The sequence below is a fragment of the Gadus morhua genome, chromosome 15, assembly GCF_902167405.1.
Source record: "Gadus morhua chromosome 15, gadMor3.0, whole genome shotgun sequence".
Classification (NCBI taxonomy): Eukaryota; Metazoa; Chordata; class Actinopteri; order Gadiformes; family Gadidae; genus Gadus; species Gadus morhua.
The window spans coordinates 12,822,880-12,835,046 of NC_044062.1; the positions used below are offsets into that span (position 1 = coordinate 12,822,880).

General features: G+C 44.8%; 2 protein-coding genes across 3 annotated transcripts in view; both read right to left on the bottom strand.

Annotated features, from left to right (window-relative positions):
* Positions 1–1,853: 1,853 nt before the first annotated feature.
* LOC115560508 (dickkopf-related protein 1) lies at positions 1,854–4,872 on the bottom strand. The gene is made up of 4 exons (XM_030379959.1): positions 4,455–4,872; positions 4,159–4,300; positions 3,847–3,975; positions 1,854–3,499 (listed from the first exon to the last, which is right to left on the bottom strand). Exons 1-4 carry the CDS (start codon positions 4,686–4,688, stop codon positions 3,189–3,191), a joined length of 816 nt encoding a protein of 271 aa, XP_030235819.1. The 5' UTR covers positions 4,689–4,872; the 3' UTR covers positions 1,854–3,188.
* Positions 4,873–6,889: 2,017 nt separating this feature from the next.
* The window catches only part of LOC115560002 (cGMP-dependent protein kinase 1), a 72,775-nt gene continuing 67,497 nt past the window's right edge, over positions 6,890–12,167 (bottom strand). For both annotated transcript variants that reach the window (XM_030379263.1, XM_030379262.1), the window contains exons 11-18: positions 11,714–11,853; positions 11,285–11,374; positions 10,719–10,860; positions 10,285–10,448; positions 9,867–9,989; positions 9,687–9,749; positions 9,478–9,544; positions 6,890–9,070 (exon numbers count right to left, since the gene is read on the bottom strand). In XM_030379263.1, coding sequence (XP_030235123.1) covers positions 8,972–9,070; positions 9,478–9,544; positions 9,687–9,749; positions 9,867–9,989; positions 10,285–10,448; positions 10,719–10,860; positions 11,285–11,374; positions 11,714–11,853 — 888 coding nt within the window. In that variant the 3' untranslated portion in view covers positions 6,890–8,971. The remainder of the gene's footprint in view (positions 9,071–9,477; positions 9,545–9,686; positions 9,750–9,866; positions 9,990–10,284; positions 10,449–10,718; positions 10,861–11,284; positions 11,375–11,713; positions 11,854–12,167) is intronic.

Below are 12,167 nucleotides of genomic sequence, written 5' to 3' on the forward strand. Positions count from 1 at the left end.
GACACACGGATTCCAGGACCTCCACCCAACCCACACATACACCCACACATACACATACCCCCCCCCCCCCCCCCCCCCCCCCGCAAACATGACTTGGCAGACGTGGTGCTGACAGCGCTACTATCGCCCGCTCCATAATCGAACACTGCAGCGCTTCTCTGCGGCTGCTCGGACGTCCTCCCCAGTGACGCGCCGTTCCACCGTCTGTCATGACCGACGATAAAGGCCCTTAATGCTTTAAACCTTTATTATCCTTCTTCCCCCCTCGATGACAGTAAGTATAGAAGATTGCGTATGAATAAATACAGAGCTGCCCGGCCAGGCCAGTTATCAAGTTGTTGTTGTGTGCCCTTTTTATCTGACGATCTGACATGAGAATCAGGCCGAAAGTACAGTTATTTCTGCACCATCTTCTAATCTAAATGGGCCTAATTACAGGCAGGGAGGAACATTTGGGTGGATACGTAGCCTATATATTATAGCACTTCCATTGCACAACGTAACAGGAAATGCGGTGTGCGAGCGGCCCTTGGCACGGCGGGAGAGTGGGGATCCTTTTCTGCCGTTGCATCACACGAGAAAACAAGTCCAACTCAAAGTCTCGGGCCCTTTGGTAGATTGAGTAAAATGAAGTAATTAGAGGCTTTAGCTGGGATGGCTAACTATCTGCTCCGCTTCACATAAAGCCAGAAAGGTTGTAATTAGAAACTAGCCATGGACACCAAAGGGTTAGGTAGCAAAGAGTCGCCAAGACACCCTGATGCTCAATTATCTCTGTGCGGTTATTCCAAATGGCAGCATCCTGTCCTGTTTGTGAGTCTGCCATCTTCACAGACGACATTGCGTATTCGGCGGCAAAAAAATAAATAATAGTCAAGATTCCCAGCGGTTTTGATTGTTGTCTTTCCCCTCAGTGTAATGGAGGTAATGTAATCATAGGGCGACTTTGTGGATTTGACCTTCAATGTAAGATGCAATATGTGTAAGTCTTAAACATAAATTGTCACCTGTAACGCTTCAATAAAAAAAAACGTGAAGTGAGACAATGTACAAGATACCCCTATCCAATAACAGTTATAATACATACATAATTAATATTCAATTCCATTCCATGTGAATGTTGTCTAATTGAGTTGCCTAATTAATGAGATAGATGAAAGGATACAGTTTAATATTTTAAATTTAACTGAACTGTGTGCAAATTATATTTTGGATGTCTTCTGCACCAGCTACAATAACATTAAATTAATTACTTACCACACATAAAGCACACAAAGAATAACAGGTTTCACTTCACACCTTTTTCTTACTCATTTTAAATCAAATGTGTTCTCGTCTAATTGCATGTAGATACTGTAGCTGTTCCTCCAATTGCCATAATGCTTGTTTATAATGAGCCATTGAGTCTGAAGGCAACAATGCCCTGCCAAACAATTTAATCATTTAGATGTTTCTGGAAAACTTGATGATAGGTTATAGAACCATAACCATCTATAATAACACACCCACCGAGTCTATCAATCCTTGTTTATCTGGGTCAAGTCTGGAAGGATTTCAGAAAGTTTTGAGGGTGCAGTTTGATCTGATTCAATATCTCTGTCTGGTCCACTAGCCATCTGAGCTCAACTTCTGATCGGCATTTCTAATAATAAAGCTCTTGATGGCATGACATTTGCATACCATTCGAGGCTCAGCTCATAAGAATGCAAAAGGATAATGGCCAGAGTAGGTTTGGCTGTATTCATATGGAATGTTGTATTGTGTTGGCCAGCAATAATGTAGCCTTTACCTCCAATCTACTTAATCCCAAATGCAAATGTGTCCATAAAAAGAAACATACAATTATACAGGTATTAAGGTTATCAGTCATGTTTAATAACACAAATATATTCACATTTTGTACATTTTGTAACTTAAAAATATAGAAATTTACACAACGTATAACAATATATTGTGTACACATTTACAATATTATAAATGAACCATGCAGCACCAATGTCGCTATAATATAACCGGTGTTGGCAAAAGCTCCACGCTTCATATTAAGTGCCACCTCTGGGGTACTATGTACAAAACTACAGTAATTTACTGTGACATTCGAGGCATTTAGTTCCGTAAAAAAAGAAACAGAAAAAACGGCTTCGCCATTTCCGATGACATCCGCATCAATCTCGTCTTCCCCGAGACCGCTGAAATGTCACTCTCCTTTTCGCTTCCGACACCGCCGCTTCCCGACTTCCGACTTCAGACGCCGTTATCCGTTGGTTTGGGGGAACCGGATCGGCTCGTTTCCCTCCGGGTGTATCGCCTTTCCCAGGCGTGCAGTGTCCGTCCTCCCAGGGTGATGGGTGTGGGCTGTGGGTGGTTGCTTGTGTCAGCAAGTTGGCCCAGGAAGGATTGTTCTGGGGTGTCCGATGTCGCTTAAATGTGTGTGTGTAGGCATCTCTGGTGGATGTAAGAGTTTTTGAGTGTCTGTTAAATGTGTGTGTGTGTGTGTGTGTGTGTGTTTGTGTGTGTGTGTTTATGGGCGCAGGCATCTCGGGTGGATGTAAGCATGTTTTCTTTGGAAGCGTCAGTGTCTTCTGGGCTCCATGGGTGTGTCCCGTGTGTGTGTCTGCACATCTGAGTCTGTGCTGTTTGCATATTACTGTGTGTGTGTGTGTGTGTGTGTGTGTGTGTGTGTGTGTGTGTGTGTGTGTGTGTGTGTGTGTGTGTGTGTGTGTGTGTGCGTGCGCGTGTTAAGTACATGTGTCGGCTTTCTAAATATATGTGAGTGCATGTGTGCTATGCGTGTGTGTTCCCATCTGTGTGAGTGTGTATGCACACGCACACATAATATACATGTGTGTGTGCTAGTCAGCATCTCTGGCAGGTGGGTAGGCTCCAGGCTATGTGTGTGTGTGTGTGTGTGTGTGTGTATGTGCTGCGGGTACCTGTGTGTGTCAGTGCTGTTTAAATAAACATGAGTGTGTGTGTGTGTTTGAGTGGCAGCGTCTCTGGCAGGTGTGTAGGTTCAGGGCTGTGAGTGTGTGTGTGTGTCTGTTGGCAGGTGGGTAGGTTCCAGGCTATGTGTGTGTGTGTTGGTGTGTGTGTGTGCGTACGTACGCTCTATGGCTACCTGCACAGGTCTGAACTGTTTAAATATACATGACCGTGTGTGTGTGTGTGTGTGTGTGTCAGCATCAGCATCAGCGTCTCTGGCAGGTGTGTAGGTTCCGGGCGCCGGTGCGGCCGGCCCCCGCCGCCGCCGGCGCCGGGGGGGCCACGTGCTCCCTCTCGGCGGCCCCACCCCCGCCACCCCGCTCAGGCCGGCAGGCCATCCCGTCGCCGCAGTCGCAGCGCTGGAAGAGCTCCAGGCCGTGGGCGCCCTTCCTGCGGTGGCGCGTGCACACCTGGCCCTCGCTCAGCACCGGCTTGCAGATGCGCGACCAGAAGTGGCGCGCGCAGCAGAAACCCTCGGAGCAGTCGGACGACCTCAGGCACGTGTCTCCCTCCTGACCTGGGGGGGGGGGGGGGCGGAGAGGGGGGAGAGGGGCGAGGGAGAGGGGAGGTTAGGCTATTGGTTTGGAAAACGGGCTTCATCCTCGTTGTAGAGAGAGACTGAGACAGTCAGAGATAGAGGAGGCTAGACAAAGATAGTTAGATAGAGAGGCGGAGATAGAGGGAGAACAGAGATGGGGAGACAGAGGGGGGGGGGGGGGGGGGGGGAGAGAGAGAGAGAGAGAGAGAGAGAGAGAGAGAGAGAGAGAGAGAGAGAGAGAGAGAGATACAGACTGCTGTATCTGTTGTCTGCTTTTGAAAACATCTATCTGATCAGCTCCCCAGGACGGGGTCTAGCATTCTTACCTTTAACAGACTGGTTCGGACCACCGTTGGCAGGGGGGGGTCTCTTGGCATGGTGCTCCATGGTGCTGTTGTGTCTGCGCGAAACACTCTCCGTGACGGGGTCCAACACGTCGTTGGCCTGACAAACTCCTAAGAAAGGGAAGAAACGAGGAAATAATTAATCAATTGGAACAAATCAACATTTGCCTTGTCAAATGTGTGCTACATCAATCAATCAAAAAAGCATATAAAACGCAATCATGCCATGCTGTCTGTTGTATCGTATAATGCAAGGGTTTGTGTTCTGGGAGCGCTGTGACAGCCGTTGCTCACCGTTGCTACAGCGGTTTCCAGCACAACACATGGAGTCGCGCCCGCACCGCTTGCGGCTCTTTCGGCAGGGCAGGCACGCACCGCGGACGTCGTTGCAGAACTCATCTGCTCCGCACTCGTCATCCTCTGTGCACGCTCCCGGCTGTGATGATTAAACACAGAAAATAAAAGTTAACTCGATTCACTGTATACGAACAGCATGTCTATTAAAATACTTGAGTCATAACCGCGCAAAGTATCCCGCAAGCACTTTTGTGACTCAACAGAATAAATAATATACGGGATGGCTGAATTACCTGTAACGTTTCCACGGGTGCTTTCTGCACAATGATTTCAGAAAGAGAGGTGCCAGGACTCGGACTGACCGCGTCCGAGGGTTTGGCCCCTCCGCCGGGCAGGTTTTTGATCGCGTTATTGGAGTTCACCAAAACCGTCCCAGAATATACATTCCCAAAGTATCCAAAGAGCGTGAGGTACAAAGCCATAACGCGACACGCCGACAAAAACTTTAAGGTACCTCCCTTAGACATAGCTACGATTCAAATAAACGGTGTTTCGGGGAAAAATAAAACCCTTTTTGAACCACAAAAAATCCACGAACCCCAAAAAACACCACAGTGGACTTCCAGTCACATTCACCGTCACTAGGTCCAGGCGTGGAGGGGCGAAGTCTGCAGGCTCTAAATTACGCGCGCGACGCTTGGAGGTCTCCTGACGCACGGCGCAGGGTGATCTCTTTATACACGCGGGACCTGATGGTCTCCCGCCCCTTGTTGTGCACAACAAAGGAAGAGGGATGGAATTTCAGAGACGGGGTAAAAAAAACTCCCAATAGCCTACTGTAAGGAAACGGTTATTTATTTATTTATTTTGTACCTGCCAACTCTGGGCTGGACCATGAATGCTATAAATATGCCAAGCAAGTATGAGATTTGTGAAAACATTCTCGAGAGGCCTAATGAAAGCACCATAATGCCTTCGTGTTGTTTTAGTCATTGCAATGAATCCTGAGGCCAACTTATAATTACATCAAGAAGTACAGGCTACTCATACTCTATTAGACTATGCTATTTATTCTATGTGTGGCCCGTCTATTTTTAAACTTGGCATTTTATTTTTATTTCATCACAACAACACACCAATTAGCCTAACTAAACAAAGGGTTATGTGTTTTTTTTCATATACTTTCGTTTCTGTTATATGTGCCATCTAGGTCTACATTAAGACGGGTAATGATTTCGGGTGGTCAATACACCAGACACAATCTTTAAATGTACCTCTCAATTCGACTGGATGGCACATTTGTCAATCCATCAACTTCTATATATTGTCGTCTTTTCAAATGTAGGCCTATACACTGCACAGCAGTACAACAGCAATCCTGAAAAAAATGTAGATTGGCTAACTTGCTCACTCAGATCCTTTAACACTCAGATATCCAAAGGGCTTCCGGGGCTCTGAAGTCAGAAGGACAGTGATTGAAGTAACTTTCCGTCGATTAACTACTTTATTTGATCCTTCTGATTGCGTCGAGGGGGGCAATTACCCCCCGCCCCCTCCTCCGTGGGCTTGATTACACCAGCGGCGGACATCAATGTAAGATATGCACACCATTAAGGAGTGTGAAAAGTTGACCGAATTAATGGCCTTCCGCGGAGAGGCCTTTCAGGGTTGACTGGCACATCAAGATAAAAGACAACTGTGTGTTTTGGCTGCCTGGACTCCATTTTCCCGGACCCCCAAAGGGACTTTCAACTCCACAAGTGGCGTATTCAACAGCAACTACTAATAATGTTGGAACTAATTGCAATTGTAAGAATTTTAACAATATGCTGGCTTCATCTTGTTTTGGGTCGGTGAGCCTATTTAGAGTCCCATAAAACACAAAATATAAATTATGTTTTTGTATTTATTAAGATCGATCGTTCATCATGGAATGGATTAATTTGACAAGCCAAGACTAATATATATTCACATGTATGACCGTTCACCATAGAGAAAAAGCGAAGGTCGCCGTGCGTAAAATCTGGACACATTTTGGAGTGGGACAAATTGGCACGCGGACGTCATCTGCTGGCCGCGTTTGTTTGTAGTCTACGTGTGAGGGGCCCGTGGGACACCTGACAAACACTCCGTGGCAGTTTGCACGATCGAAACTGATAGCGTGGCGTTTGAAGTAAAGCTTTTATCTACACTTTACTAAATGTCAGTGTTGGTATAAGGTGCGCGTCTTTGATGCACTTTGATCTTCTTTGATCTCTCAGAGTTGTCACCTTGTTGTGACGGCCGCCGCCTGGCCCATTTCCCCCCGTCACGTCAACAGCGAATATGATGTGTTTTCCAATACATGGGAGTCGTTGACCATTACATCCTGAGAACCCACACATACAATCCCAAGTTAAATATCGGTGGCAGCCGTAATAAAACACAGGCACGCACAAACTCAAGCACAAATTCAGACCCATCTATATCGTTTATAACGTGTACCTTGAGCGACCTCAAGTGGCCAAAATAAATCCCTTAATTTTTCATTCGTTGATGTCAACCAGATACGGGTGGCCTGCACCGGTTACTATTTATTTGACGGCATAGTTCAACAAAAAAAACATGTGAAATAACACGTTCTATATGTTAGTTTTATGAAGACGAAGACACATATTCCTAAATAAGTATAGTGACGCAACATGTTATTTACTTAGCAATTAGTGAAGAAAGCCACAATGGATTCAGATCTTTTTCATCGACACTTTAATGAGAAGCCATTTAATGACTAGAAATGCTCTGTCTATTGTGATTAATGTATTTATTTGATATAACAAAGGGTCGGAAGCAGGCATCTAAGAGACACATTTTTTGTTGAGGTGTATATTTGTTCATGCAGCATTGGAACGGTGGACGTGGTCGTATTCAGTTTCGTATGCCATTGACTTAAGGCACTTACATTGTTCTACTCTTATGCTCTGGTTATGATATCAGACACAATGTGAAAGGAAAGAAACTCATTAGGATGAGGAACATGGGTTGAGAGTTGAAAACCCCCCAGAAACATAGCATTTGTTTTAATGCCATTACACTCGTCCTTCTGATAATTCTTTAAACAATGTTTATAAATAGAGTACACTGGAGGGATTGAAGAACCCATGTGATGATCAGGTCAGATGGGTTTAAATAACCAAAATTTGCTTGTTGCCATTAAAACCATAGATGTTGACTGGATGAGAAGAAATGTAGAGCGGATCTGAAAACCTTGAGATGTATCACCAAAGATAATACCCATTTACTTAAAAAACAGACAATTATATTCAATTCAACAAAAACAGAGTTTTCTGACCCAAAAACAAACAGTTATCATTATCATTAATATTATTATTATACGCCATCAAACATCAAATTCTTCCTAGCTGACCTTTTCTCTTTGTCCAAACAATAACAGCACCAGACATTGAAACGTTGTTAAAAGTTGGGTCACACTATATATATATAAAAAACCGAAACACAGAGCATGTTGTTTGATTGTTTGGTTGCGTGTCAAACAGGCATTTGGATGTTTTGTAAACAAAATAAGTGAATAACTGGGAACATGTCAAGGCATTTTGATCTGAGGCATATCTGTCGTTCATCAGTGGCCGGTTGGAATTAGCTCGAGGAGAAAGAAAACGTTCCGTTTGAATTGGTCTGATCCCTGATGCGTAAAAGAAGTAAAAAGTTAAGTCACAGCATTGTTGACTTTCTCCCGATTGGTGAGCAAACCTAAGGGCTAGACGACACTCTGAATGGATTAGATTAGAAGCAGGGCACTTGGAAGAGTAATAGGTCTCATTGTCAAACACATAGCGGTGTTTGTGCTTTTCAAGGAAAGTCTATATGTACAGTGATATATTTCTTTATTCGGCGAAGAATGAATTCAACCGTGTGAGAATCTAACTTCTTGAACACTCATTGAAATCTCTGATGTTTGTGGATGTTTGTGAATAGCGACCTCCCCCCTCCCCCATCCAAAACAAAACAATTGATAACATTCAAGTTGGTCTTGAGCACTTAATACGTGTGTGAGTGTGTTTATGTGTGACCTGTTGGACCCACATTTTTTACAGCTCCCCCCCCCCCCAAACGGTAGGCGACATCGCAGATGTCCAGCTGGTGACGGCATGTCCGCAACGCGAGAGACCAGCTTGATATGTGGAGACTCGGAGAGCTGTTGTCATGACCGTGAAGAAAACCTCAGACACTATCTGATCATCCCCACCAGCATCAGCCTTATGATCCCCCCCACCCCCTTAACATTATGACCCATCAGCAACAGTGATTTCCATAGACCAATATTCACAATAGATGGACTATAACACATTCATTCATTCCCGCCAAAACAAACCGATTTCCTTTTAAAATAGGACAACCCTTGAGTCTTTAATTTACTAACTTTAAGTCTGTGTGAGTCTGTATGCATGTGTGTGTGCATGTAAGTCGATATGTGTGTGTGTGTCCCTTTGAGTATCTGGCTGTGTGTATCTTTGTATGGGCGCGTGTGTGTATGTATGTAAGCAAATTTGAGTGTGTGTGTGTGTGCGTGTGTCCCTGCACGTTGTCCGCCCTGCGAGGGGAACACTGAAGAGGTGCTACAGTAGTCTCTCAGTCCTCCTGCACCACAGTGTAGGGAAGGCATCCTGGTGACTCCAAGGCTGGGCTGTCCGTCTCTGCTTCCTCCCGGGTTCGTTTCTCTACACAGCTCAGCAGCTACGTCCTGAAGATGGCCTCCGAGCCGCGGCTCCTTTAGTGTTTCTGTTTGAGGGAAAGGCGGTTTTGTGTTTTGTGTCTAAAAGTCGCCGTCCCAGCCGGAGTTGTCGTCAGGCGGGGGGTCCTCGTTGTCCTCGGGGAAGCTGTCGAAGTTACTGGTGTCCACGGCCGACGTCACCTGGCGGAGGGAGAGGGACAGAGTCGCTCGTCGGTTGGTTTGGGATTCATTCATCCATACGGCCACCCTTAATTCATCTATCAATCCGTCGAACCTTCTGTGCATCCATTCATTCATTCATTGGTCAACTTATCCGTTCATTCATCAATCCGTCTATTCATCCAGACACTCATTCGATAATTATTGGATTCTTTCATCCATCCATCCATCATCATCCATACACTCATTAGATTATTATTTAATGCCTTCACCCATCTATGCGTCCATTCATCCATTCACCCATGCTTGCAACCATTAATAGAATAGTGCAACTTGATGAATAATAAATCTGGATGGTGTCCTTATAAGGACAGGCCCATGATTATCCTGTTAAAAGAAGCGGGTGCTGTGGTTCTATTGTGTCTTACATTGGGGATGATTGGAGGTGTCAGCGTTCCTTTCTTCAGACCCTCCCAGTTAAAGCCTTCAAACCATCTTAGGGGTAGACAAAAAGCACAACAAGATGACAGACCGCTTCAAGGCAGCTCAATCTTCTGCTTTATTAGGGTTGGGGGGGGGGGGGGGGGGTTAAGCCAGTTAGGAGGGATTTGGTTTGGCAGTTTTCTGCCGGGCTTACTTGTGCTTTTGGATGTCTTTAACGCCGTTCTTCAAGTTTCCCAGCCTCTCCGAAGGATTATCTCTACGGCGTGGACAGAAAGAGTACATAGACACAGAGTGAGGGGTTGACATCCTGCCAGCGCTTTATATCACTGTAACAAATTCAAATGAGGAGTGGGTGCCGCATGGAGTTTCATACCTGCATAGTTTTTTGATTAAGTTGCCTGCGTTTTTGGTAATCTTCTTTGGAAATTCGATCATGTCAATGCCTCTCAGGATGATGTTGTAAGTCTTCATTGGATCAGGGCCAGAGAATGGAGGGCTGAAAGAAGACATGAAGGGATTTGAACAATGATGCTCCGTCACATCAACACCCATCAAAGGAATATCTTGTTCAACTTTTATTCAAAGCAATTTCTAAGTGAGGCTGAAAACATGCAGAGCATATAATCCAAATGGAGTTAGGATAAAAAAGTATATAAATAAAAACTCGACAGAATGTAGGGCGGCTTTAAGAATCAGAAAGAGAAAGTTAATAAAAAGTGCCTAACTTTAATAGTCCGATCTCCACCAATAGGATCCTAGGGGAGAGTGCATAGTCCGGTGTATAGTCCTACCTGCCGGTGAGCAGTTCGAACATGAGGATTCCCAGGGACCAGTAGTCGGCGGAGATGTCGTGACCTTTGTTCAGGATGATCTCTGGCGCCACATATTCCGGCGTTCCGCAGAAGGTCCACGTCTTCTTCCCAAAGCCGATCTTCTTGGCAAACCCGAAATCCACCTGCCGGCACAAAAAACATGCACGGATGAGGTTACCTAGATGTAAGCAAAACGAAAAAAAATAAGAGAACACACATCTTGAAAGATTTAACGTCCAGTACTCATCCAACCCATCCATTCATTGTCCATAATTAATTAATCCATCCATCCATCCATCTATCTATCTATACATCCATCCATCCATCCAGCCATCAATCCATCCATCCATTCATTCATCATCCATTCCTCCGTCATCCATCCATTGGATCCGGTTGGTTCTCTTGTGTCTCACCAGCTTGGCGTAGCCCCGGTGGTCCAGGATGAGGTTCTCGGGTTTCAGGTCTCTATAAATGATGCCTTTGGAATGCAGATAGGCGAAGGCCTCCACCACACACGCCGTGTAGAACCTGGTGGTGGAGTCCTCGAATGAGCCCCTATAGGGGAGACAAGGGGCAAGGGGGTGTGAGGAGGCGTGGACGGAGGAGGCGTATTCCTATTACAGTGAGTAGAAGACATATTGCTAACAATAGAAGAATATCTGCATATTCATTCGACTGGATGTTGAGCAAAGGCCCAGTACTGTCATTTCCTGGGGGATGAATAAAGTTCAATCTATGTATTTGTTGTGTAGTTGAGACATGGCTCATCCAGTGTATATTACTTGGAGATGGTTGAGGTTAGTTAATAAGTCAGTTATGATATCACATTTCAGAGGGGCGTTAGTGGGTAAGATGACTATATGCTCTGTAAGGTGACCTTGGGTGTCTTGAAAGGCGCCTCTAAATTAAATGTATTATTATTATTATTATTAAGATGGGGGAATGTTTTAAGGTGATTTCTTAGTAAAGTAGCCGTCACCTGTCTCTGAGAATGGTCCAGAGCTCCCCTCCCAGGCAGGCCTCCATCAACATGTAAAGATACTTGCTGTCTTTAAATGTTCTATACAGCCTGAAAACACAAACAACAACAACAACATAATTCTCAACAAAATGAAAAAGAGTTCATTATTTGTGTCACTGTGTTTGTTTTAAAACAAATGTCCACTTTTCTCATCAATACATTTTGATATAAATGTAGTCTTAAAGCAGATAACATGGCATCGGCGATGCTTGTCTAAGAAGAGTTCTGCATCAGAGAGGGAAGATGAAAATACGTGGTGGTAGAGATCCTTCCTGCTCATTTATTAAACAAAAAGGCTTGCAGCCCTTACAGGCAGGACAGCAAAGATATGCAGGGAAGCAGGTTGAACGGGAGGTTTGATTACATTATTTGATTTCCAGGGTGTACCTCACAATGAAGTCTGAGTGGGCCTCTTGCATAATGAGTTTCTCTGAGCGGATGTGCTCCTGTTGCCGGGTATCAACAATATGTCGCTTCTTCAGGATCTTCATCGCAAATGTCTTGTTCTCGTCACTCTTCAGCTGAACCTGCACAGCGCCAAAAAATGACAAATAAATAAATAAAATGATAAAATAACCCCTTATAAATTAGCCCTCTCTCTAATGACAGCTTTTCATGACTTCCATCACCGTTTAAAATGGGGAACCTCATCATATGTTGATGATGTGATAACACACGTGTATATATTTTACTTATATCTACTTATATCCATGTCATTGAGATCAGGCGGGGTTTAGGTTATGTTTCTGAAAGATTACAGGTCGACTAGGGACTGAGAGCAGATCAGACCCAGTACCCCTCGGATGGGGATCCAACCCCCTCGCCACTAGACCGGCCTGTT